This window comes from Natator depressus, chromosome 2 (genome assembly GCF_965152275.1).
Source record: "Natator depressus isolate rNatDep1 chromosome 2, rNatDep2.hap1, whole genome shotgun sequence".
NCBI lineage: Eukaryota > Metazoa > Chordata > Testudines > Cheloniidae > Natator > Natator depressus.
In genome coordinates, this window is record NC_134235.1 from 185030467 (window position 1) to 185056928 (window position 26462).

General features: G+C 42.7%; 1 protein-coding gene across 1 annotated transcript in view; it reads right to left on the reverse strand.

The window, feature by feature from the left end:
• FYCO1 (FYVE and coiled-coil domain autophagy adaptor 1) overlaps positions 1-26462 on the reverse strand; it is an 82782-nt gene that overhangs the window by 38468 nt on the left and 17852 nt on the right. The window contains exons 4-12 of the mRNA XM_074945528.1: positions 21830-21936; positions 18904-19029; positions 15462-15568; positions 13907-14050; positions 12572-12665; positions 8550-11180; positions 6478-6570; positions 5564-5682; positions 2998-3165 (exon numbers count right to left, since the gene is read on the reverse strand). Of these exons, the coding sequence (XP_074801629.1) occupies positions 2998-3165; positions 5564-5682; positions 6478-6570; positions 8550-11180; positions 12572-12665; positions 13907-14050; positions 15462-15568; positions 18904-19029; positions 21830-21936 (3589 nt within the window). The remainder of the gene's footprint in view (positions 1-2997; positions 3166-5563; positions 5683-6477; positions 6571-8549; positions 11181-12571; positions 12666-13906; positions 14051-15461; positions 15569-18903; positions 19030-21829; positions 21937-26462) is intronic.

Consider the following 26462-nt stretch of genomic DNA (forward strand, 5'->3'; position numbering starts at 1 on the left):
AGAATCAAAGAACTGCCATACTGGATCAGTACTATGGCCCCAGTTCAGGAAAGCATCCCTAGTTAGGAAAGCACTTAAGTGTGCACTTAATTTGAAGTTGGAACCAATGAGCAATGCCTAAAAGGATTCAGCTGAAGGCACAATATTCTTCTTACTGCAGCGAGTTCTATCAAAGATATCCCAGGAGCACATTTGGATCAGATTGTAGCTGTAAGTCATGGTTTGCTCTGCGGGAGAGTGAGGAGAGCTGCATTACAGCTGACCCACCCAGAATTCCACCTGGGGATCAGGTTGTGTGTGTGGGGGGTGGGGTGCATGTTACTGAAAGTGTTCTGTCATCCTTTGAAAGGATGTGGTGGAGACTCCCTCTTGCACTAGTCCACCTTCAAAGGTCAGGGTACAAGAGGGTGGAATTTAGGCTTTCTGAAGTGGAAGTGCATCAACAGCAAAAACAGGTTTGCAGCACTTGAGGTAAACTGTCAAGTGAGACCTCAAACCACAAAGGCTAACAACACAGAGCTAACCATCTCACGACACCATCACTACCTGACATCTTAGCTCAACTCTTTGCAGCTAGGCATAGGAGCAGAATCTTACACCCTAGTTACAAGGAAGGCTGCACTGTATATTTGACAAAGGGAAGGACTAGGAGTTAGGAGTTATAGTCTCAGCTCTGGCCCTAACTTGCTCTGAGGTCTTGGTCATTTGATTTAATCTCTGTTTCTCAGTTTACCAATCTGTAAAATAAATATGGTAATATTTAAGTACCCCACAGGGTGTATGAGGATTGATTAGTTAATGGTTAGACACTCTTTGAAAATGTTACGTGATATCAAGGGCTAAGTATGTAAGCCAAACTTTGCTCTCGATTACATCTTCTTCCGGCTCCTCAGCATATAAGTTACACCAAGTTAAACTCTCTTACACACCTGTAAATAATTGTAACAAGATCGAAGGGATTCTAAATTAGCATAAGGGAGTCTTCATTTATGCATCACTTGTGAATCTGACCTCTGGAAAGAATCAAGAAGTCAGAAAGAAATGCTACCTATCTTGACCCTACTGTATTGTTAGTCACCAACACCATCAGATGTAGGAAAGGTAATAAAGAAAGGACTTCATTTTTTTCAGTGACTTCACAGGTTTGTCTTCTTGCACTTTAAAAATAGATGTCAACTGAGATCATAACTCCTTGGAAAGGCCAAGAAAACAGACATTAATAAGAAAACCCACATTCTCTTGTCTGACTGAACAATACCAAAAGCTTCTGTGCATACTGATCAGAAGAATGTGCTAATGCCCTGGCTGTGTACTATGAGCTAATCAACTTTTCAAAGTTTTGACAGTATTTTGAAAAGAAATATCTGTTATAGGTTTCTCTGATTAAAAGGAGGCAAGAACTCCAGTATTAGCTCCTACTCCTTAACCAGATTCAGATAGATAGAGTAGCTCAGGAAAGGAATGACACAGTTAAAGGAACTTCTTTGTAGAAGGATCATCTGATGACCAGTTAATGTCTAAAGCTGCACTGGGTTTTCACTCTTCACCTAGTAAAGGTGGAGAGGTTTCTGCAGCACGCACAAGCTTTTGCGTGAAGACAAGAATACACAGACCAGAAGTGAGAAACCACAATTGGTTGCTATTTATCAAATTGTTTGTGTTTTGTAATGGCAACATAATTCAACACCATTAACCGAAGTAGCTGCACGTCTGCAAGTTATGTCTGCAACACTCGGCTTGCTGAAAGACAAAACCCTCCATTTTTTTAACATAAGTCACAATCTGTATTGGTCTTGTTCACTCCAGAATAGTTATGATAGACATTAACAGCCTACAGGAGTCTTCCTTCAAGAGGAAGGACGGCCCGTCGTCAGGGCCAGCTTCAGGCACCAGCTTTCCAAACAGGTGCTTGGGGCGGCATTCCGAATGGGGCGGCAGTCCGTGTCCAGCGGTGGCAATGTGGTGGCAGCTCAGCCGCTCTTCCGGGTGCGGCGGCTTTTGGGCGGCAGCACCGCCGCTCTTCCGGGTGCGGCGGCAATTTGGCGGCAACTGCTTGGGGCGGCAAAATTGGTAGAGCCGCCCCTGTTGGTAGTTAAGACACAGGACTGGGACTCAGGAGAGTTGGGTTCAGTTTACAGCTCTGCACCAGACCACATGTGTGACCTTGGGCAAATCACTTGGGGCCAGATTTTCAAAGCTGCTAAGCTTTCCTTTAGTAGTTAAATAAGGGCTAGATTTCCAAAAGGGATGCATCCAGCAGCTCCCATTGTGACACCTGTCAGCACCCATTAACTTCAATGAATCTGCACCAATTTAAACCAGCTGAGCGTTTGCCTGTTGAGTTTGCTATTTAGAGGCTGATCACACTGGGCTCAATCGTGGGCCAGACTATGGGCCAGGACAGGGAATTAAGGGGTGGGGGGAGATGACTCCTTGCTTCCCTGCGTGGGACACCCACATTATGGATGAGAATGTAGGTGGGACAGCAGTTGCTGCTGAGTCATTACTCCTGCACCCATGAGAGTGAATGGGGCATGGGTGAGCAATAGGTGGAGCCTTACACATATTTTTCACCCTCCATTTCCCCACAATGCACCGGTCAGCATCGTTCTCTGAATAACACTTTGGTCCCAGCCCAGCCCCTTATCCAGGGCACCCTTTAAAGTGCTCTCTATAAGTGATGGATACTGGAGATAAATATTTGCTAGGAAAAAATATTGAAACATTTTTGGCAGGGGAGGGGGAAGAACATATGCCATATATAGAATGACATGCACTTTGCAAAGCAGATACAAGCGGAGAAAGAGCTAGATCACATTTTGTCTATTTTACTGTTCATAATGTGGCCTAACCACTGAACTCACTGCCAATGTTGTCTCACAGAATTTGGCCATTACATTTATTTTCTGTTCAGGAATAAAAAATTAATCCCTCCACACAGCACCATTTAAAATCCTCTCTAATAGAACCTACACATTATTTTTTTTTAATACCAACCTGAGAAGTTCTATCAAACGTTCTTCAAGGAATTGCTTTGTTCTAGTTAGATCGTTTAGCTCAGCCAACAACTTCTGATCATTGCTGTCTCTGTCTGCTGTCGCCTTGTTGAGTTTGTCACCATACTCTTTGACTTGCTCATTCGCTTTGTCAACTTCCTTTTGGGTCCTGTTTAAATGCAAATTAATTGTTCTTAAAGAAGTCCCTTCTGCCATTTATCTTGATGAAATCTGTAGTTTTAGTGAAGTCTCTCTCAGTGTGAACATAATATTGTATATAACAACGTGCTTTAGTCTTTTGACACTTTTGAAGCTGTGCATAGATACATTACCTGTGGGCACCTTTGGCAATCAGTAACTTCTGGGGATGAGGGTCCTATTTCCTGCTCTCTTTTCATAGTTGTGTTTGTGATGGCTGCCCTCTTGGCTGCACACCAGGGATTGAACCAGGTAGCATGAACTGCTACAGCTTAAGCCAAGAGCCAAGGCTTTCTGGGTAGGTCTGTAAAGACCCATATCCCCTGCAGACTGGCCACAGAGGACAATCCACAGCACAAACATATCAGTGGTTTACATGTTCACAAAAGGTCTACTAAGTATTATATTAATTTGCAGTACCACAAAACAAAAAACATTTACAAAGGAGCTAAAAACCCTTTACCACTGAGTACAAGAAATATTGACAAGCTCTGCTAATATGACTTCACCTGAGTCTCATCCAGACAAATTTCCCTCAGATTTCAAATGGAAAGAGTGAAAGACTTAGAGGTTTGATCTGATTTCTGGTGTATTAATTTCAGTTAATAGAGCAACTTAAAACTAGAGAATTACTCACAGCTTCAATGGTAAACTTGACAGTCTACAGTCTACTTAACTTAATCAATAGACTTCCAGTTGGCACAAAGGATGAACTCACCGGATCAGACACAGTTTTGAAATCAGTGGACACTGATTTACACATGGAGCTACTTCAGTTGACACCAGATGAGCACCTGGCCTGCAGTGTTGACAAAGTGGATCACCAAGGACATTCCCTCCCCTCCCCCCCCCGCCAAAAGGGCATAGTCTTTGGGCTGAAGCTAAACACAAAAAATAAACTAGTGCACACTTAGTTGTAAGAAACTAGAGTGGATACAAACAGAAATCTGAAAAAGGAATTAAGGGCCCTGATTCTGGGAAGTCCTCATTCAGGCCCATATCCCAACTCTCTTTTACATGGGAGCAAAATAAGCATTAACTCCTTACTTCCAGGTAACACTTCTGTGCAAGGTCAGGCCCAGTCAGATCTGCTCCATGACCAGAGCTCATAAAGTTGCTGAGGGGCAGATTCTCCATGTAAATGAGGTCTCTGAGGGCACATCCACAGAGCAAGCAGAAACCCACGGCAGCATGTCTCAGAGCCCAGGTCTACAGACTCTGGCTTGTGGGGCTCATACTACAGCGCTCAAAATAGCCATGTAGACATTTGGGCTTGGGCTGGAGCTTGGGCTCTGAAACTCACCCTGCTCCCCAGGCTTCAGAGCTCAAGCTCCAATCCAACCCCAAACATCTACATGGCTATTTCTAGTGCCGTAATGCGAGCCCAAGTCTGCAGATCCCGGCTCTGAGACTTGCTGTTTCTATTGCAACACTGATTGATACCAGCTGAGCATATGGCCCAATATCTGTACTTTTGTTGGGGTCTGAAGCATCCTGGGCAGTTCGGTGTCCTCCCACCCCTACCTGTAGTCTCCATGGAGAGACCTGCCCTGATGGACACTGTGCACTCTCCAGCTGACAGCTCCATTACATAGCTGACTATCCTCTGGACTCATTTAGCTGATTGATAACCAGGGGGACCTGCCCTCCCAAAGCTGCAGTCACAGAACCCAATAAGACAGAGTCACAGACTCCTGCCTCAAGGCACGGGGCAGAGTTTGGTGGTCATGTAGGTGTTATGCAGCCATCCCTGAAAGGATTCCCCTCATTCTTGATCCAAGCAGAGATCCGCAGCCCTGGAGTCAGGCCAGGCTAGCTTGGTCTTGCCAGCTCTGTGCTGCAAAATCATTTAGTGCTAGTATTTGTCACCAAGTCCTTACTCAGGCAAAATGCCCACTGAGCTCCATAGGAGACCTGCCTGAGCAAGAGCTGCCGAGTGTGTTCCCTTCAACAGCAATTCTTACTTTACTCTTGAGACACCACAGAGGGGCAAAAATAAAACACACCCTCCATGTAAAATGCAGTGCAAATGTTCCAGTCCTCTTTTAAACAGCAGTCAACATTTCTGTGCTTTGAATGCTGCATCTAACCCATGATACAAAGCCTAGCGCCACGTAGACTAGTTTCACAAAGGAAACAAGAAATGTGATGACTATAGAACATCAGCTAAGTGAACAAAGGGAAGCTGTATTCTGTGTAACGTCCACGTTTTTCACCTGAAAAGCCAGTCAACGCTTCCTACTCAGTATGTCTGTATTCTCTCCTCTGCCTCATATAATGTACACAACAATAAGGTGTACACACTATGGTGACTTATCTTCTGCTTGGCTTCTTACAAACAGTACAAGTGAAATACCCAAAGTGCTAACCTCTCCAAGTGTTTTTTCAGCGACATCACCTCCTCCTCTTTTTTCAACCTGGTGGATTCATATTCAGCCAATTGCTCTGTTGCATGCTCCAGTTTGCTAGACAGATCCGTGTTTACAGCCTAGACAATAATAAAATATTTCTATTTAACATACAAAACCATCACTGTATCAACTGTAACTTAGTTACTATGTCACCCAAACAATGCTTTGATAGGGGAGTTTAAGAAGTCCAACCATTAATTAAAACATTATTATTGAATAATCAGACACTAATTAGTTATGTACTGGGGATTGATTACTTATGTCACATTGAATAAGGGATCAATTGTAAAGTAAGACAGCATTAAACCATGCCAGTAATTCTTATTAGCCACAGCAGAAGAGCTTTGAATGGCTTTTGTCTCATTATCAAAGAATAAAGTTCCAAACACAATGATGAAAGAATAAACCACATCAGTATTTAAAACTATTTCAGTCTGAAATAAGTGCTTCAATAGGCAAACAAAAAGTTTAAAAGAAACTAACTTATCATGCGGGGGAAAATGTCAAGTTTATGGCTTCTTCATTAAAACAAAGTTAAATATGAAAGGAAGTGAAAAAGCACCCTTTAAATGTAAACTTTAGAGGTACCATTTTCAGACTTGGGTACACCTCTATATCTATATTTAGGCACCTAAGTAAAAGTCGGCTGGTTCAGGGGGTAAGAACCTTGGTGTTTAACTGCTATTTGTGCCTTTGAAAATCTCCTCCTAGTTTGAGAATTTTGGCCTGCATGTCTATTATTTGTTCAAGTGCATTCTCAGGCTCCCAGACAGCTGCCAGACAAGTCCCCTGCCTTGTAAATTCTAACACAAGTGACTATTGATGCAAATACTTTAGCACATTTCCTTATTGTAATCAGATGAAGCACCTACATGAAGCTCTGCAATCTCTTCCTCTGCAGCACACAGTTGTCTGTTCTGTTCCTCAAGCTTCTTTTTTACTTTCTCGCATTCTTCACTGACAGCCTAGTGGAGTCAATAAAGCCCTTGTTAGTGTTCACATAAAAGTCATCACTCAGTTTTAAAAAGTTTCCTGCTGATGCAGCATGGACAATTAAAATGTACTGGGCCAAATTAATCCATTAATTATAATGGAGTTACAACAGGGATAAATTTGGCCCTCAGTGTGGCTGATGGCAGACCAATTCAAATGGGCATCCCAGGAAACTGGGATTCATGGGAAAAGTCCCCCACTGTGGTAGTCAGATGATGTTTTTCTGGCAATTATTATGGGCCTTAACAAAAATGGCCCAACTTGCTAAACATGTAAATGTTGTGGTGAAAGTACAAAGGGAGCACAAGTCATGCTGGGAATTAGTGCCTGACACTACTTTAAAACTCATTGACTAGATGCTCTGTGGGCAAGGAAAGTAGAAAGTAAGCGCACACAACTTTTCGATGTTAGAAGAATCTCAGCATACACGGAAGTGTGTACGTCTGATCAACTGGTAGCCTTTGCCTCAGAGCTGCAGTAACAGACACACAGTTCATAGATTCATAGATACTAAGGTCAGAAGGGACCATTATGATAATCTAGTCTGACCTCCTGCACAACACAGGCCACAGAATCTCACCCATCCACTCCTGCGAAAATACTCTCACCTATGTCTGAGCTATTGAAGTCCTCAAATCGTGGTTTAAAGACTTCAAGGAGCAGAGAATCCTCCAGCAAGTGACCCATGCCCCACACTACAGAGGAAGGTGAAAAACCCCCAGGGCCTCTTCCAATCTGCCCTGGAGGAAAATTCCTTCCCAACCCCAAATATGGCGATCAGCTGAACCCTGAGCATATGGGCAAGAGTCAGCAGCCAGATACCCAGGAAAGAATTTTCTGTAGTAACTCAGATCTTTATCAGTTCTTTATCCTTCAGAAATTTCTCTCCACATGATTCAGAGTTGAATCGGGGTGGCTCGTGACTGCTTCTTGAAACTAGACATTTATCTCAGTGGCTGTATCTTGAACAGTAAAAATACCGCTCAGGCTGGGATTTCTAACTTTGCTCTCACTGAAATCGACATTGATTGCAAAAGGAGAGGAGCCAGGCCCACACTCAGACTTCTGAGCATCCCACCATCGGCCTCTAGCCCATATGTTCAAACAGATAAACTTCCAGGTGTGAACTCAGTGTAACCTGTGCTGCACTATATGTCAGAGTCTGCAGACTGCCTGAAACAGTGCCTCTAACAGAGGGGTGAGTTGCCCTTATTCATATCAACAGAAGTTGACACTAAAGCCTAATGACAATGTAAATGTTACAAATATTAACTATTTCACTGCTGATCATTCATACAAGGATAGAGAAGGAAGGGTTCATGTGATCAGAGCAGCACAATCTACTGTGAGCATCTTATTTAGGTTCCACGAGTGCGCAGATGTTGGGTTGTAACTGGATTTTAGGAGAGCACCAGTACGGGTGTTACTTTTATCTGGGAATCGATGGGAACTGAGGGCACTCAGCCCTGTGCAGGAGGTATGCAGCACCTTAAAGTATTGGGCCCATTGTATTACAGGTACTTTTAAATAATGGCAAATCATAAGCTGAAATATTCATAGTTATTTGACGAATAATATTCATGAAAGTCGAGCAGCCATTGGGTCTGAAAACCCACCATTCTGCGGAGAAAAGAAGTTCACACATCCATAGCCTTGTTCTGCTGACCCAGTGTAAAGAGGATATAACTGGTTCAGTGTTAGACATCAAGGGGAGTCAAGGTTGCTTAGCACATTTCAGAGCAAGGCTCAGTGGGTGTTGGGGACTAAGCCCCCCTAAATTCATAGGTGCATAGATTAAAGCCAGAAAGTACTGTTGCGATTATCCGACCTGCATAACACAGGCCATTTCACCCCGTTATTCCTTTAGAGGAGGGAATGACTCCTCCTTACCATGTCAGTGAACACTGTGAAGCATGTAGAATAGAAAGTAGAATATATTATATTAATTTACCTTGAATTTTGTCTGATAATTTATAATCTCTGTGCTCATTTGAAATTTTATTGCAGACAGCTCTTCTTTGCTGGTCTCTTGGAAGCTTTGGGCCTGTTTCTCTGCCACCTCCAGCTGCGTTTGCAGGCTGGGAACAGCTGCAGCACATACTTGAGACTCCTTTAGTTTCTCTGTCAGGCCTTGGTTCTCCTGCCTGAGCATGGAGATGTCAAGTTGCAGCCTCTCCTGCTCCTTTGCTGCTTGCTCACCCAATTCCCTGAGCTTCTCAGTGACCTGCGCCAGCTTCTCTTCTGCATCCCCCTTCTCAGACGTCAAGGTACAAATCTGAATACCAAGTTCAGCCATATCAGTGTTGGTTCTGTGGAGCAGGTCATTGGTTTCTACATTTTCCATTTTAACAGTCTCCAAATACTGCTTAACCTTGGACAGCTCTTCCCTGAGACTCAGCACGTTTTTCTCCAGCTCGGCCTTTCGGTGGGCTTCCCTTTCCCGCTCTTTTTTCAGCGTTTCCTCTCTTTCTTTACACTGTACCAGCTCTTGCACATGGTTTCTGTTGAGTGACTCACTCTGCTCTTTCAGCTGCTGGACCAGTGTCTTTTGTTCCCCCAGAACTGCCTCTGTTGCATCCAGCTTGCCTTGCATCCTCTCTCTCTCATCAGCTGTCTGTTGAAGCTTGGCTCGAAGATCAATCACTTCTGCCTGCAACCTGGACACTTCACTCTGGTTGATGTGCAGCTGCTTTTCAGACACGGCTAGCCTGGAAGCCAACTCTTGTGACTCTTTCTCCTGACATGCTGCCTGCTCCAGCTGGGCCTTCTCCACTGAATCCTTCTCTCCAGTAAGGGATTCAATCAATTTTATTTGATGAAGGCATGTTTTTTCCATACTTAGCTTTTCCATCTCAAGAGACTCCGCTTTTTTTCGGTACATCTCAATCTCTGCCTGTAGCTGCTTGCATTGGCTCTCTATGCCTTGCAGTGTCACATCTTTCTCTGTAACCTGTGACCTAAGAGACTCTTCACACTCCTTCAAGGAAAACAGAATCTTTTCCATCTGTAAACCATGCTGTTTGGCACTCTTGTGCTCTGTTTGTAATACAGCTAAAGACTCCTTGATGGCATCTTCTCTTTGCCTCAGTTCCTGGTATTCAGAATACAGAGACTGTAGCCTCTCTTCCAGGATTTGATTTTCCCTTGTGACATTCTGCAAGTCTTCGTGCAACTGTTTGTTCTGCTCTCGGAGCTTTTTCTCTTTTTCATCCACCGACACCATGGCATCGTCAATCTGACTCTGGAGCTGTTTCTCCGATGCCCTCAGCCTGGCCAACTCAGCTTCCAAAGAGGCTTTAGATGCCTCCAAGTTTTTCTGCTTCTCTTTCATCTTCTCCTTGCTTTGGTGCAGATTTGCATTCTCGGATTTCAGTTTCTTGCTTTCTTCACCAATTTCGTTCAGTGCCACGCTTTGCTGTCCTGTGAGCTCCTCCATGTCCTTTACCTTCTGGAGGAGATGATCATTGCTTGAGAGGAGCTTTTGGTTTTGCTCCTCTAGGCTGTGCACATTCTGACTCAGCTTTGATAAATGATCCTTCAGCAGCTCAAGTTGCTCTGCCAAGGTTCTGGCTTCCTGCTTCAGCACACCTTCCCTGCAGTTGCTCTCTTCCTGAAGGTTCTCTTTTGCTCTTCTGGTCTCTTCAAGATTTTTTTCCAGCGATCCCACATGAGCCAGTGAGCCCTTCAGCTGGATCTGGAGTTCAGCCACCTCCTTTCCTTTCACAGTCAGTGCCTCCTGAACTGTATCCATTTCTTTTGCCATCATTTCCAGGCTCATGAGCAGTTTTTCATTCTCTTTTTTGGAGTCCGTGGTGAGGCAACTAAATTTGGATTCCAGTTCTTTCTGTGCCCTCTCTTTCAACTGCAGTTCCTCTCTTGCTGTCTTTACCTGAGACAGAAGTTCGTTATTTAGTTTCTGGATGTCAGCCTTTTCCTTTTCTGCCTGGTGAAGTTTCTCCAGCAATTCCTGGATCTTTAGGGTAGACTCATACTGGGTGGAGGTTTGTTGTCCTTTTTCATCCAAGATGGCATCGACTTTTGCAATGAGCTCTAGATTCTTCTGCTCTGTTGAATTTATCTTGGTCTGGAGCTCACTGATGCAGAGATCCTTCATGCTGACCGAAGCCCTGGTGGTTTCCAGCTCCTGATTCAAGAGCTGCAGTTCTGAGGCATAGTCCTTCTTACTTGACTCCATTTGCTCAAGCCTTGTGTGGTATTCCCTTTGCTGCTCGGCTGCATTCACTTCTAATGCCTGCATGCATTTTTGTAGCTCATGAACAGTGCTCTGAGTGGAGTGGGAAACCTCACACTGTTTCTGTAACTCTGCTATCATCTTTGTCAGTCTGGAGTTCTCCTCGCTGAAGTTGCTGCTCTTTTCCTTTTCCACTTGCACTTGTTCTTTCTGAAGGCTGACAGCTCCCTGCAGCTCCTGGTTTTCCTTCTCTAGCTGATTAATCCGGTCCTGCAGCACCCTCTGCCTCAGCTCTCCCTGGTCAAGTTCCACACGCATCTCTTCAAAGCCCTCCAGGTGTTCAGCATTTAGTGAGTTATTTGCATCAGGGCTACCTGGAAACTCTTGTGTCTAAGAGGGCAGGAAGGGAAGAATAGAAAAGTTAAATTGGAAACAGTGTATTTTTATACATGAAAGATTATGAATGTTCCAGGACTCAGTGATAGCTTAACTGTTTTTGTTGATTAATACCTGGTGGTGGTGGTGGTGGTGGTAACAATAAAATGAATATTTAAGGGATGCTGTCAAATAAAAATCATTATTAAAAAAATCCTAAACCTACATGCTACTCTTAGTCCCCTTGATTATTAATTACTTTTATTAATTTATAAGCATTTCTATAAGGCTCAACACTCCAGCATCTGAAGTCTTAGAACAAAAATAAAGTTCTATTAATTATTTATTTACTCTTTGTATGTTATGCACCTTAGCCAGTGATGTTACACCAGTTTGTATTGTGGTGTTCTCAGCAATGCATTTAAGCACATGCTTACATCCCATTGACTTTAATATATAGTTAAAATGCTTGCTGTGTTGGGGGTCTTGGATAATTTCACTTTCTGGTTCCCAGATGCTAGCACAGTGCTGTTGTGGTTGGAAGAACAAAACTGAGAAGGGAAACTTAAAAGAAAGAAGGCTATTTTCATTGATAATAATGAAAACCTTTCTATTCATGAGATTTTGTAAGCTTTGGTGTTTTTTTTGTTTGTTTGTTTTTTAAAAGAAGACTTAAATGTTAGGTTTAATCAAATTGTAAAAAGAGTCCTCTTAGGTTTTTCTCCCAGATGATGGGAGACCCTGGGCACACTCAGTGGCTTAAACACAGGCCCCAGTTTCCTAGTCCTTGCAAAGAGGGGACCCCACCCTTTGCAGGCCTTCTTAAATCTCTTCTGATGGAGGACATAAAAGGAAAATTAAATGTATCAGCACCCCAAGAATAACTTCTTCCTTGATCCAACTGAAAGGGAAAAAGGCAAACTTGCTTCAGTGCTGTCCGTGTAGCAGTTTTCGTGGAGACCCGCTGCCTAGCCTATTGAATCAGGCTCACTCTGTCAGGCCTATACTGGGAGTTCAGTGCACTCCCCACAGGGTCGTGGGTGGAGATCTCCTGGATAGAAGCTCCCCTTGTGGTGTCAGGAGTCGCTCCAGCAATTTCCTGCTCAGAGGGATCTCTCCTGTCAGCTGCCTGCAGTTTCCTCCTTTTTAAAGGCTTCCTTCCTACCACCCTTGACTGACAGGAACAGAGGGGTGGGTACACAGGGCCTCTCTGGCACCTTCCTCATCAGTGTGTGGTCTATCCATCCCATCACACAGCTATGGGACAATTCTCCTTTATATTTATTGTAGGTTTTTTGTAGTTTCCCACTAAAGTCACAAGGTGTTATACAGCTCCCAGGCCTAAAGATCTTTGGTGTTAAGGAAATGTGGCCTACATTGCATGCACTTCTTTGTCATTCAATTACCTGCAAATAGTTGCTCACTAAACTACTTATGCTTGAACTGCGACTTGGAGGTTTCCACAAATATGCTGAAGAGCCATGTGAGGACAATGTCCTCCTGCAGACCGCAAGAAAAAACAAAAAAGAAATCTTTTAATAATGGCTAAGCGTGCACACACACATAATTGTCTGCTCTGACTTTATGGATTCTTTCAGTTATAACCACTGGATATGGCAATGTACTACTGGCTAGCATGCATGGGGCCTGATCCAACATTCATTGAAATCAATGGGAAGACTCCTACAGACCTCAGTGGAACTGGATCAACCCCTACATGCAGGATTACCCTCTTTCAAGCAGAAGCAGGCCTGCTGAAACAGGTGTGTGTCATGAGTTCTCTTACTGCTCAAATGAAAGAGATTCATGCTTAGTTCAGCGGGTATGGAATGCAGCTTTTGGAGAAGAGGGACCCAAGTTAACTTCTCATCGTCACTGTGAAGATGTGAGCAGACCCTAGGGGGTCTGAGCTGATGCCCACTGAAGTCAGTGGAAGGACTCTCAGACTTGAATGAGCATCAGATTGGCCCCTGGAGTTCAGCCCAGTAATGACCATGAAGTCCACGTTGGCTGCAGAGATGTTACAAGGTGAAGGCTTATGCCTCCTTTTTACGCTTAAATAGAAAAGTTGCAAAAGTTTTTGCAAGTCACCAGAGGTGAAAGTAAGCTGGTATGCCCCGGTACGGTGTACCAGCAAGAGCCGATGCGCCATACCGGGACCGGCTTTCCCAGATGGCAATTTAAAGCCCTGGGGTAGCGATGGCGGGGTTCCGGAGGGGATTTAAAGGGGGCTGGGGCGGTAGCGGCGGCTGGAGCCCTGGGGCCCTTTAAAGCTCCGACAGAGCCTGGCCGCTGCTACCCCAGGGCTCGGGCAGCAGGGCTCAGACGGGGATTTAAAGGGCTTGGGGCTCCAGCAGCCGCTACCACAGCAGAGCCCCAGGCCCTTTAAAGCTCTGCCAGAGCCCAGAGCCCCGGGGTAGCGGTGGCAGCCGGGAGCCCCCAGGGCTCCTCAGTGATTTAAAGGGCCCTGGGTTCCGCTGTGGTAGCGGCAGCTAGAGCCCTGGGCCCTTTAAATCGCCCCCCAAGCCCTGGTGCTCCCAGCCGCCTCGGCAGCTGGTAGCTAGGGGGTGATTTAAAGGGCCCAGGGATTTAAGGCCCTGCCTCTTCTGGTTGAGGCCACGCCCCCTGCTCAGGACTCCGGTGTACCGGTAAGTCCTTTAATTTACTTTCACCCCTGCAAGTCACAGAATGTGTGTTATGGCTCTAACTGTATCGAAAACAGTAAAATTTTACTACATTACCTGGCAAATGTTGGCCAAGCAGCATCTAAGTCATGCCCTCTTGATGCCAAGTCAAACTGAACCTCAGTTAACTCATAGAGTTGACCCACAATGTCAGAACTCATTTTAGACTTCAGAAATGGACTTCTTGCATAGTACCAGTCACTAAAAGAAGAACCAAATGGCATGGAGTAATAAATAAAAGGGGAGCGCCTGCAACATTCTCAAGAAAATGAAACATTATTTGTTACTTCCCAGAAAAGTTGCCAAGATCCACTGCAAATGCAATCGACATCAATCAGATTCCCTGCCCCCCACACAACCTCTTTGTTGGGAGTGAGGGCAGCTCCTGGTGGCAGTAGGAGCTAATGAAGCTTATGGATTCCTCCTATGGAGAAACCCTACACAAAACATTTTTACTCTGGGCTTTGGCAGGCAACTGGAGAGGGTGATGGATTTGCCATATAATGGATAATCACATGGTACTCTGTAAACTGACATTTATGTTTTGAATGTGAGTAAACTGAATGTTCATGACAACAAGTGATTGGCAGCAGCAATCAGAATTAGATACATTGAAAAGGAAGATAAAAACTGAAAGCTTGTCCGTGAATATCCATCCTGACTTGCTAAACTCTTGCTATTCCAGTCTTTGGTTTTTCTTGACCAGAAAGACTACAACATGTTACATTGTACCTCACTGTGTGATACTTAGTGATGTACAGAATTATCATTTGGGGCTCTGTCCACTACCTCCAAATTCATTTCCATATATGATTTTAGCTACATCTGAACCCAGATGTCCAGCACTTGTAAAGATTAAAAAAATGTAAGGTCTGTAAGTACCATGCACAAAACACCATATAGTTTTTAAATGTTCCAGGCACAAAGCACTCTGCTTTATAATGAACTAGAGGTTCAAAAATGCCTTTGTAGGGTCCCCCAAGTTACAGATGCTAAACTCTAATGTTTATCATTACTTTGCTCTGGCCAACAAGTATGGAAAAGCAGAAAACTTGGACAGAAAAACAAGTCCTAGTGCAGGTGGTTGTGTTTTAAATTTCAATGACTTTCTGCCTTTTATAAAGGTGCCATATTTACAGCCCTGAAGGCTACAATACTCTACCTTCTGAAATTATAAGAAGGGACAGCAGCAAAGCAAGCTTCCCCACACTACCCTGCTATTTTGCCTTGCTCCTATAAAAGATGAAAGGATAGTTTAGTTTCAATGCCCATTTGCTCCTTGACCCCTCTACTGAGAGTACTAACAAAGGTGCAGACTAGGACCAGTTGTAATGGCAGTTTGCAATATTGACTCTGGTCTAAGAGGAACTGGTCTTGGACCAGTAACACATTTCATATAGGCCACTGAACAAATGTCAATATTTACTGACCTAAGATGGGTGTGAAACAGTGACCTAGATTACACTGGCTTTATACCCTATTATCAGTCCTCTGAGCCAACCACATGGAAGGTTTTCCATTTATTTCATGCGGCGCTGAATCAGTCCCATGTTTCACTGTTTGTTCGTCTCCAGATATCTCTCATGCATCACTACAGTACCTTTGCATTTACCTTGTTACTTTGGTATGCATAAAACATTGTTGCAAGGTGTCTGCCAGCCTTTGGTGTACTAAGGAGTAACGTATAAATGCTCTTCCTTTACCAAGAGATGTTCTCAGCTGGGAAAAACAAGCCACAGGAAGATAACTTTAAGCACCAATTATAAACATCTATAAATGGCACACTGACAAGTGAGCTATTAACGTTTCTATGAACATATGCCGAAAACATGTATAGCAATTGGGCTCCAGGAAACAATATTAGCGGTGACCCTGAGAGACACCCTCCCTAAATATCTTAATAGCAGAGTTCGCTCCTCTGACTTCTGCAGTTTCACTTCAAGAACACAATCTGACAAACGTATTATCTGAAACAGCTGACTGGTTTTTTTTTAAATCATAAACCGCAAATAAACAAAATTATTTTAAAAAATTATTCCACCTACAAATTTCTGTGGCTCCATAGAAAGTGAAACAGGAAATTTCTGTCACAGTCAAACCATAACAACTACATGAAGCTGTGTTTATTATGAAATTAAAGAACAAAAAACATATTTTTGAATGCTGAAACTTAAGGACGTCTGTAATGCTCTGTATCTCGTGGAAACACCATACACCCTCATGTTCATCTTTATAAAATGATTGTGTGGCATCCAATGCGAAGTTTATCATGTTGGGTGTCTTCGGAAGGCTCATGATGCACTGAGCATGGTTGTTATAGTGATGTTATAGTAATTTTTACAGTAATGTTATAGTAAGGTTATAGGTTATAATTTCATGTATATAGTTATGAGGCTGAAAATGTATCCTCATGGTTTTAAAATAAGTCCAGGCAAAAACTCTCCAAGAGCAGAGAGGCAGTTCACACCTCATCAGGGCAGGTATGGGACAAACCCAGCCCAGCCTCACAGGAACAAAGGACTTTGGCCTAGGCAGCAACAAAAGAATCTGTTGGACTCTTGAGGGAGTCATCCCACTTCCTTTGGTCAGTTTGGAATTGCGATAAGGTAATGCTCACCTGACTCTGAAGGGGAGGGAGGGGGGCAAAGCCAAGAGGGTAGAAAGGACATGATAAAAGGGAGAGACATTAGCCATGCTCTCTCTCTTCCACCTACATCTACAGACACCACCACCAAGTGACTGAAGTGCTGATCAAAGGGGAGAGCCTGGCTGAAGAGCAATCAACCAGCCCGCGGTGAGAAGCATCTAAGTTTGTAAGGACATTGAAAGTGTTAAGATCAGCTTAGAATGCATTTTGCTTTTATTTCATTTGACCAAATCTGACTTGTTATGCTTTGACTTATAATCACTTAAAATCTACCTTTATCTGTTTGTTTATTCTACCTGAAGAAGTGCATTTGGTTTGCAGTGTGTCAGAGACTCCCCTTGGGATAACAAGCCTGGCACATATAAATTTCTTTGTTAAATTGACGAACTCATATAAGCTTGCAGTGTCCAGCCGGCATAACTGGACACAGCAAGACAGAGGTTCCTAGGGTTTTGTCTGGGACTGGAGATATTAACTAGTGCCATTCGGTTGCAAGTAGCTGGGAGCACCTTATATGCCAGAGGCTGGGGTTCTCACAGCAGAGCAGGGTAAGGCTGGCTCCCAGAGTCAAGGATTGGAGTAACCTAGCAGATCACTGGTCCAGATAACACCAGAGGGGAACGTCACAACATCTTACATAGTTTTTAAAAAAGGACAGAAATCTTAAGGCAGACAAGAAAGATTTTGGTATCTGGTGGATAGAGGAGACAGAATTTATAACTAGTTATGTTTCTGCTGTCAAACCAAAATTCAAGTACAAGTACCATAGGAATGGAAAAAATAATACATCAGATGAGCTCATTGGAGGAAGCTCTTGCCTGGCTGTACAAATGGAGGTGGAAGGTTTCTGGTGTCTCTGCTCCTCCAACCATGTGCAGCCAAACAAGATGCATCGGAATCTGGCATTTATCTAGCTGTACAATATAAATGCACTGGAATTTTCATTGAAAGAACCAAAGGGAAGAAGATGGATTTGGAGCTGAAAGAGGGGTTGGGGAAATGTTTCATACCCCAAAGCTATGAGAGAAAGCTGGGTGGGGAGAGGGGGTTCCCCTGAAACCAAATGGAAGCCTGAAGGAAGGGTATGAGGAGAAAGAAGTGGGATGGGGAACATAGGGGCTAGCTACGCTAGGGGCAGCCATGCTAGCCTCATGACTGGCTCTCTGATCATGCAGAGAAGTTGCATGATGACAGCAGTCAAGGCTGCTGTTAGGAAGTTCTGACAGAATAGATGAAAACTTCTTTATCAACAAGTGCAGCCTGGTGCAGCCTGGGAATAAAATACCCTAGGAGTCATCAAAACCAAGTATCAGGACAACAATCAGCATAACCAACAACAGTGCTCCACTTACCCACGGGGAAAGTCCTCATGCAAGTGATTTAAATTTACTCTAATGACTCAAAGGATCAATATTAAAAACTTCTTGCAGTGCTTACCTCATTGACTAATAGATTTAGAGATAAAGGGTTGCTACTCTGTTGATATTGGATTTAGGTTTTATTACTGTGTTACTTACTAACATGTACTTTGCTTAGCCCAATACAAACCATTTCACTTTGAGTCCTTTCATGTCAACTCACCTCAAGCGATAACAATAATCTTAATCCTCAACAGTCACATGGTATTTTATATCTCCAACGCACCGTGCAAGTATTAAGTGAGTAGAGACATAAGACCAAATTCTCTAATCAGTGACTCCCATTCAACCCTATTGATCTACAGGAAGGTGACAAGAATAGTAAAACTTTACTACTTTTTCCTCTTGCACTCGATCAAATCCTTCCCTCAGGGAACCTGTGCACATGAGGGCAGGAATTGCCCCCTTGATTTCATTTCTGCTGTATCCCCATTGTTAAATCGTAGGCATTAACCCTAAACAAAGACCTTGCCCACCATTCATCAAATGTTTTCTTTTTTCTTTTTTTTACTGTAACTGAAAACACATAGGAACATAAGAATGGCCCTACTGGGTCAAATCAAAGGTCCACCTAGCCCAGTATCCTGTCTTCCAACAGTGGCCAGTGCCAGGTGCCCCAGAGGGAATGAACAGAACAGGTAATCATCACATGATCCATCCCCTGTTGCTCATTCCCAGCTTCTGGCAAACAAAGGCTAGGGTCACCATTCCTGCTCAATGTAATTTAAAATAATTCAGGACTCAACTGAGGTCAATGGGACTACACCTGCAAGGAAGAGTACACCAGCATGCATAAGGATTGTGCAATCTAGCCCTAAGAAATGTGATGAACAATAGGCGTCACTTATCTTTTGGTTTTACATTCTGCAAAGACAGAAAAAAAGTCCCATTCCTTCTCCTACTTTTCTTTTGAGTTCTGTAGCTCTCCCAATGGACATGCAGAAACATGAACTGCCTATTGTGATGATTAATCAGTCTGCTTTACTTACCTCTGAAATAGACTTAACAAAGCGGATCCCATCATTAGCTCCTTTGACTTTAGCCAGACAGTCGCAGAAGTAATCCCAGTAGTCTTTTCTGTTCCCCAGCAGTGTGGTCTTTTCTTTCTGGTCAAACTTCAAAAGGAAGAAACACTTAGAAAAATTTAAGACACTGAAACACAGAGTTATTCTATGTTTTTCTCCCACTGATATTCACATTCACAGCTATTAATTTTAATTAACAGGAGATGTGTGTGCACATCAAAAAAGGGAATAGACATCATTCTAGATCAATACAATTTGATGAATTTAAATGCTGCTCTACAGTTCAAAAGACAAATTCAAATTAGGGCTGTCAAATCACTAAAAAATTAATCACGAGATACAAAAATAACTGATTAATTGCAGTTATAATCCCACTGTTAAACAATAATAGAATACCATTTATTTAAATATTTTTGGATATTCTCTACATTTTCAAATATACTGATTTAAATTACAACACAGAATACAAAGTGTACCGTTCTCTGGAACAGTGCTCAAAGCATGGAGGGGCAAATGAATGATTAGCATATCTGGCACGCAAATACCTTGCAATGCTGGCTATAAAAATGCCATGTGAATGCCTGTTCTCACTTTCAGGTGAGATTGTAAATAAGAAGCAGGCAGCAGTACCTCCTGTAAATGTATACAAACTTTTTTGTCTTAGCAATTGGCTGAAGAAGAAGTAGGACTGAGTGGACTTGTAGGCTCTAAAGGTTTTCATTGTTTTGTTTTTGAGTGCAGTTATGTAACAAAAAAAAATCTACATTTGTAAGTCACACTTTCATGATAAAGAGATTGCATACAGTACTTGTATGAAGTGAATTGAAAAATACTATTTCTTTTGTTTCTTTTTTACAGTGCAAATATTTGCAATAAAAATAATAATATAAAGTTAGCACTGTACACTTTGTATTCTGTGCCATAATTGAAATCAATATATTTGAAAATGTAGAAAAACATCAAAAAATAAGTATAATAAATTTCTATTGGTATTCTATTATTGTTTAACAGTGCGATTAATCGCAATTAATTTTTTTAATTGAGTTAATTTGTTTTGAGTTAATCGCTTGAGTTAACTGCAATTGACAGCCCTAATTTAAATAATCAGCTAAATTAAAGAATAGCCATTCAAATCTATTCAGAACTCATAAACTGATCACTGGGATTTACAGCATTTCCAATCTTAATACAGTGCACAAATGTAGGTCAATACATTGAAGATAAGGTACTGAAAAATAGATACATAAATCCATACAGCTTACAATGAACTCAACATAGATCACAAAATGCTTAACAAAAAGTGGGTACGCAGTATTATCCCCATTTTACAGACCAATTGAGGAACAGACTGGTTCAGTGACTTTTCCGAAGACAGAGTGAGCCATTTACAGAATCATGAAATGAATCCAGATCTCATGGAGTGGAGAACTGTGAGCCAATGACTCATAAAATGACTAAGCAGACTGGAGTATAGTGGTAGCTGTGTCGACCCCAGGATATTAGAGAGACAAGGTGGGTGAGGTAATCTCTTTTATTGGACCAACTTCTGTTGGTGAGAGAGACAAGCTTTCAAGCCACACAGAGCTCTTCAGCATGTCCCTCTCGCCAACAGAAATTGGTCCAATAAGGAATATTACCTCACCCACCTTGTTTCTCTAACCAGACTGAAGATATTCACAGCAAAGTAACTTTTCCTTTTCACTTGGTTTTTGATCAAGGATTAAAAAAACAGACATTTCACCTGAAAAAACCCTACTCTTTGTATTATATTTTCGATGTTATAAAACTATTTTTCATAGCAAAGTCATGTTTTTGCTTGCAAAAACCTATATATTATACAGGTAATTATATTTATGAAATAATTATTTTTTCCCTTAAAACATGTCATCATTCTTATTACCAAAGAGCTTCTGTGATAATGTAAAATGGCATGTTTCAAAGTCAAGTTATAAAAGCTCCCCATACAATGCAAAATTCCTTGTGTTCTCAAAAGCAACCTACTAGTTATGATACATTGCTTTTTCACATAAGCATATTTACTTTCTATTGTAATAGGTGCAATAAGTATTGATGCACGGGAACCCAACAACTAAAAGGAAAGAGGTCTGTACTGTACTTAGTTAGAATACATTCTGATTTTTTAATTAATAACTAGATTCATTACTGAACCTTAAAGGTAAGAGAACAATACAGATGAAGGAAAGTCCAGTTCTCCCATATTATTAGGGCTCTATTAAATTTGTGGCCATGAAAAACACGTCACAGACCGGGAAATCTGGTCTTTTGTGTACTTTTTACCCTGTACTATACAGATTTCACAGGGGAGACCAGCATTTCTCAAACTGGAGGTCCCGACCCAAAAGGGGACCACGGGGTGGGGGGTGGAGGGGGTGCAAGGTTATTATAGGGAGGTTGCAGTATTGACACCATTACTTCTGCGCTGCCTTTAGAGCTGGGTGGCCAGAGAGCGGTGGCTGTTAGCTGGGCACCTGGCTCTGAAGGCAGCGCCTCGCCCGCAGCAGTGCAGAAGTAAGAGTGGCAATACCATCCCATGCCATCCTTACTTCTGCGCTATTGTTGACGGTGGCTCTGCCTTCAGAGCTGGGCTCCCGGACAGCAGCTGACGCTCTCCAGCCAGCCAGCTCTGAAGGCAGCGCCACCACCAGCAGTAGTGCAGAAGTAAGGGTGGCAATACCACAACCCCCTACAATAATCTAGTGACCCCCACAACCCCTTTTGGGTCAGGACCCCTACAGTTACAACACCAGGAAATTTTAGATTTAAATATCTGAAATAATGAAATTTATGATTTTTTAAATCCTATGACCATGACTTTAACCAAAATGGACGGTGAATTTGGTGGGGCCCTACATATGATTGTGTCACTTACCTGTAAAAGGTACTCAAGCTTGTAGGAAAACTTTTGCAAGTTGATGCTGTCATCGGTGATTGGTTCCCCTCCTTCTCTAAATTCTTTGCTTAACTCTGTCACAGCATCTTTAAAACAAGACACCAGAATAGGTGACTAAAGATAAATGATGTTTGGGGTTGAATACACAAACATTTTGAAATAAATAAATGGGGTGTCTCTCTTTACATTGTGTGTATGTATTCACTTTTTCAGTCACAGTGTTTTAGGGGATATCTAAACTGAAGTCGACCTATGTTAGGTCAATTTACAACCTGCGATGGCTGATGTCCACACTACCCACCTTCGATCGGGGATGTGTGTCCTCACCGACTGAAGAGGGGCAGCATGGGGGGCTGAGAGCCAGAGCTCTCAGCTCTGCACAGCTCCCCGCTAGGAGCCCACCTGCTCCCCTGGGCTTCATGCCTCCCCGCCAGGAACAAGAGGTAGCCACCCGGGCTTCTCACCTCCCTGCTCTCCGCCAAGAGCAAGGGGCTGCTTCTCGGCTCCCTGAGCAGGGATCTGGGATGGGGGGCAGCCAGGCTCTAGCTGGAGCCCACTGCCGCCCCAGGCTTTCTTGTCAATTTGGAGCCAACAGCTGATGTATGTAACACAGTGTCTACAGAGACATTGCGTAGCCATAACTAGACTAACATAAGCCCTATGTCTCTCATGGAGGTAGAGATATTATCTCGGTGTAGTAGGGCACTAAGGCTATGTCTACACTACCGCGGTAAGTCAACCTACTCCACACAACTCCCACTGCGTGAATAACCTTAGGTCGAGTTACCGCGGGGTCTACACTGTTGGGGGTAGACGGCAGAAACTCTCCCGTCGACTACCTCTGATGAGAAGAGTAAGGTAAGAGTACAGGGGTTGACTGGACAGTGATCACCTGTCGATTTGGTAGGTCTTCACTAGACCTGCTAAATCGACTGCTGGTGGATCGATCTCAGAGCGTCAATCCTGGCTGTAGCGTAGATGTAGCCTTACATTGGCGGGAGCAAGGCTGTTGTGCGTACACTGACATAATTAGGTCAAGGTAAGCTGCCTTACGTCAACCTAACTCTGTTAAGTAGACCAAGCCTTAATGACAGAGCAGGATCTTGCTGATAGACTCATAGTCCCAGGGTGTGCAAAACAAAAATCTACAGTTTATGTTGTATCCATTTGTTATACTGTTTTGTTTCTACCCTGCTGGAAATAACTAGACTGTAAACCCTTCTCCCTAGAAACTCATAGCACTGGAGCAAACCAACTGAAATTTTGAAGAGCCCCACCAGTATTTCCCCCCTGTTGCTTTTATTGGAGAAAAGAGAAAAAATATTGTTTCAGTTTGTATATACATCTCCCTGCACGGGGGCAATGGGAATTCTGATTCAACAGGATGGAGAGTGTAAGCTGCTAAAGAGGATCAGCAGATTCTCTAACATAAGAACTGTCCTTCACTCAGGATATTTACCTCCTCAACGTTTTATTCTGGAAGTTTCAGAGTGTGCTGGCTACAATACACAAGTGAAAATAAATAGGCTAATCCTGTAATAATTAGGCATGGAACTCTGCTGTCTCCAAGTGGACTTTGCCATCGCAAAGGGCTATCCTTCTGAGTAGCACCGTAAATTGCTGATTTTACAGGTTTCTGTAAAATTCTTTCTCAGTGCCTAATTGGGCTTTAGGTCTCAAGCTCTAGTAATGAAGGAGAGCTAAACAAATACTCAATTTGTTGGTGTGGGGGCCAAACCAAATGAATAATAAAAAAATTCAGTTTGTTTTGAACCAAAACTGATATTTTTGAGATTTTCTTCACCAAAAGTAAAATGAAGGGAAAAAAAGTTTTAGATAACAATTCCCTGAAATGAAAAATTAGAATGAAACAAAATTTTTTTTGTTTGGTTTCATTTCATTTTTGGGATGTTTTTGGATCCAAAATTAAATTTATTCCATTTTTTGTTTTGGGCAGTTTTTATCCTTTTTTATTGTTTTTTAGATTTTTTTAAAAAATAAAGATAGCTAAATTTCAAAATGTAATGTTTCAAAATGAAAAGTTAAAATGTTTCTTTTCAAAATGGATTTTCTTTTGGGGAAAAAAATATTCCATTTTTTTCTGCTGAAACTATTTGCCAAATTCATAGTTTGTGAATAGTTTCAGTGCCTGGGGAAAAAAAATCATTTTTTGGTAAATTTGCTATTCGCTGAATTTTTTTTTGCCCAGCTTTATTCATTACTGCATGAAATCTACAGAGGGAACAAAATCCCTTCTTATTGGAACTCAAGTGGGGTCTCTATACTGTGTCAGAGAGAGTCAGAGTCCCAGCTCATGGCTTTGCCCTGTCTTTCATATGAGGCATGAACCCAAAGCCTCGACCATTTGTGGTCATTAAGGATCCCTCACACTTTTCTCAAGTGGAAAAGTCTTAATCATAGAAATGTAGGGCTGGAAGGGACCCTGAGAAGTCAACAAGTCCAACCCTCTGCACTGAGACAGGACCATGTAAATCTAGACTATCCCCGACAGGTGTTTGTCCAACCTCTTCTTAAAAACCTCCAGTGATGGGGATTCCACGACCTCCCTTGGAAGCCTGTTCCAGAGATTAACTCCCTTTATAGTTAGAAAGATTTTCCTAATACCTAATGTAAATCTCCCTTGCTGCAGATTAAGCCCATGGCTTCTTGTCCTACCTTCAGTGGACATAGAGAACAATTAATTGATCACCATCCTTATTATAACAGCCTTTAACGTATTTGAAGACTGGTATTACGCCCCCCTCAAGCTTCTTTTCTCAAGACTAAACATGCCCAGTTTTTTAATCTTTCCTCATGTGGCAGGTTTTCTAAACCTTTTATCATTTTTGTTGCTCTCCTCTGGACTCTCTCCAATTTGTCCACCTCTTTTCTAAAGTGTGGCACCCAGAGTTGGACACTCCAGTACTCCAGCTGAGCTCTCATTAGTGCCAAGTAGAACAGGACAATTATTTCCTGTATCTTACATGTAACATGCCTGTTAATACACCCCAGAATGATATTAGTCATTTTTGCAGCTGCATCACATTGTCGTCTCTTATTCAATTTGTGATCCCCTATAACCTCCAGATCCTTTTCAGCAGAACTACCATCCAACGAGTTATTCCTCATTTTGTAGTTGTGCATTTGATTTTTCCTTCTTAAGTGAAGTACTTTGCACTTATCTTCATTGAATTTCATCATGTTGAATTCAGAACTTCAAAATTTGTCAAGGTCGTTTTGAATACTAACCATGTCCTCCAAAGTGCTTGCAATCCCTCCAGATTTGGTGCTCATCTGCAGATTATATAAGCATACCCTCCACTCCATTAACCAAGTCATTAAAGAAAATATTAATTACTACTGGACCCAGGACTGACTCCTACAGGACGCCACTAGATACGTCCTCCCAGTTTGACAGTGAGCCACAGATAACTACTCTTTGAGTATGGTCTTTCAATCAGTTGTGTACCCACCATATAGTAATTTCCTCTAGACCACATTTCCCTAGTTTGTTTATGAGAATGACATGTGGGACTGTGTCAGAAGCCTTACCAAAATCAAGATATATGACATCTACTGCTTCCTCCCTGTCCACTAAGCCAGTAACCCTGGCAAAGAAGGAAATTAGGTTGATTTGGAATGCTGGCTATTCCTTATAACCCTATTATCATCCAAGTGCTTACAAACTGATTGTTTAACAATTTGTTCCAGTATTTTTCCGGGTATTGAAGTTAGACTGACTGATCTATAATTCCCCGGGTCCTCTTTGTTAATGATAGATACTTTGGTTGCCATTTTCCAGTCTTCTAGGAACTTACCAGTCCTCCAGGATTTCTTGAAGATAATGGTTAACAGTTCCAACATTGCTTCAGCAAGTTCCTTAAGTACCCTAGGATGAATGTCATCAGGCCCTGCCAACTTAGAATCATAGAATCATAGAATATCAGGGTTGGAAGGGACCCCAGAAGGTCATCTAGTCCAACCCCCTGCTCGAAGCAGGACCAATTCCCAGTTAAATCATCCCAGCCAGAGCTTTGTCAAGCCTGACCTTAAAAACCTCTAAGGAAGGAGATTCTACCACCTCCCTAGGTAACGCATTCCAGTGTTTCACCACCCTCTTAGTGAAAAAGTTTTTCCTAATATCCAATCTAAACCTCCCCCATTGCAACTTGAGACCATTACTCCTCGTTCTGTCATCTGCTACCATTGAGAACAGTCTAGAGCCATCCTCTTTGGAACCCCCTTTCAGGTAGTTGAAAGCAGCTATCAAATCCCCCCTCATTCTTCTCTTCTGCAGACTAAACAATCCCAGCTCCCTCAGCCTCTCCTCATAAGTCATGTGCTCTAGACCCCTAATCATTTTTGTTGCCCTTCGCTGGACTCTCTCCAATTTATCCACATCCTTCTTGTAGTGTGGGGCCCAAAACTGGACACAGTACTCCAGATGAGGCCTCACCAGTGTCGAATAGAGGGGAACGATCACGTCCCTCGATCTGCTCGCTATGCCCCTACTTATACATCCCAAAATGCCATTGGCCTTCTTGGAAACAAGGGCACACTGTTGACTCATATCCAGCTTCTCGTCCACTGTCACCCCTAGGTCCTTTTCCGC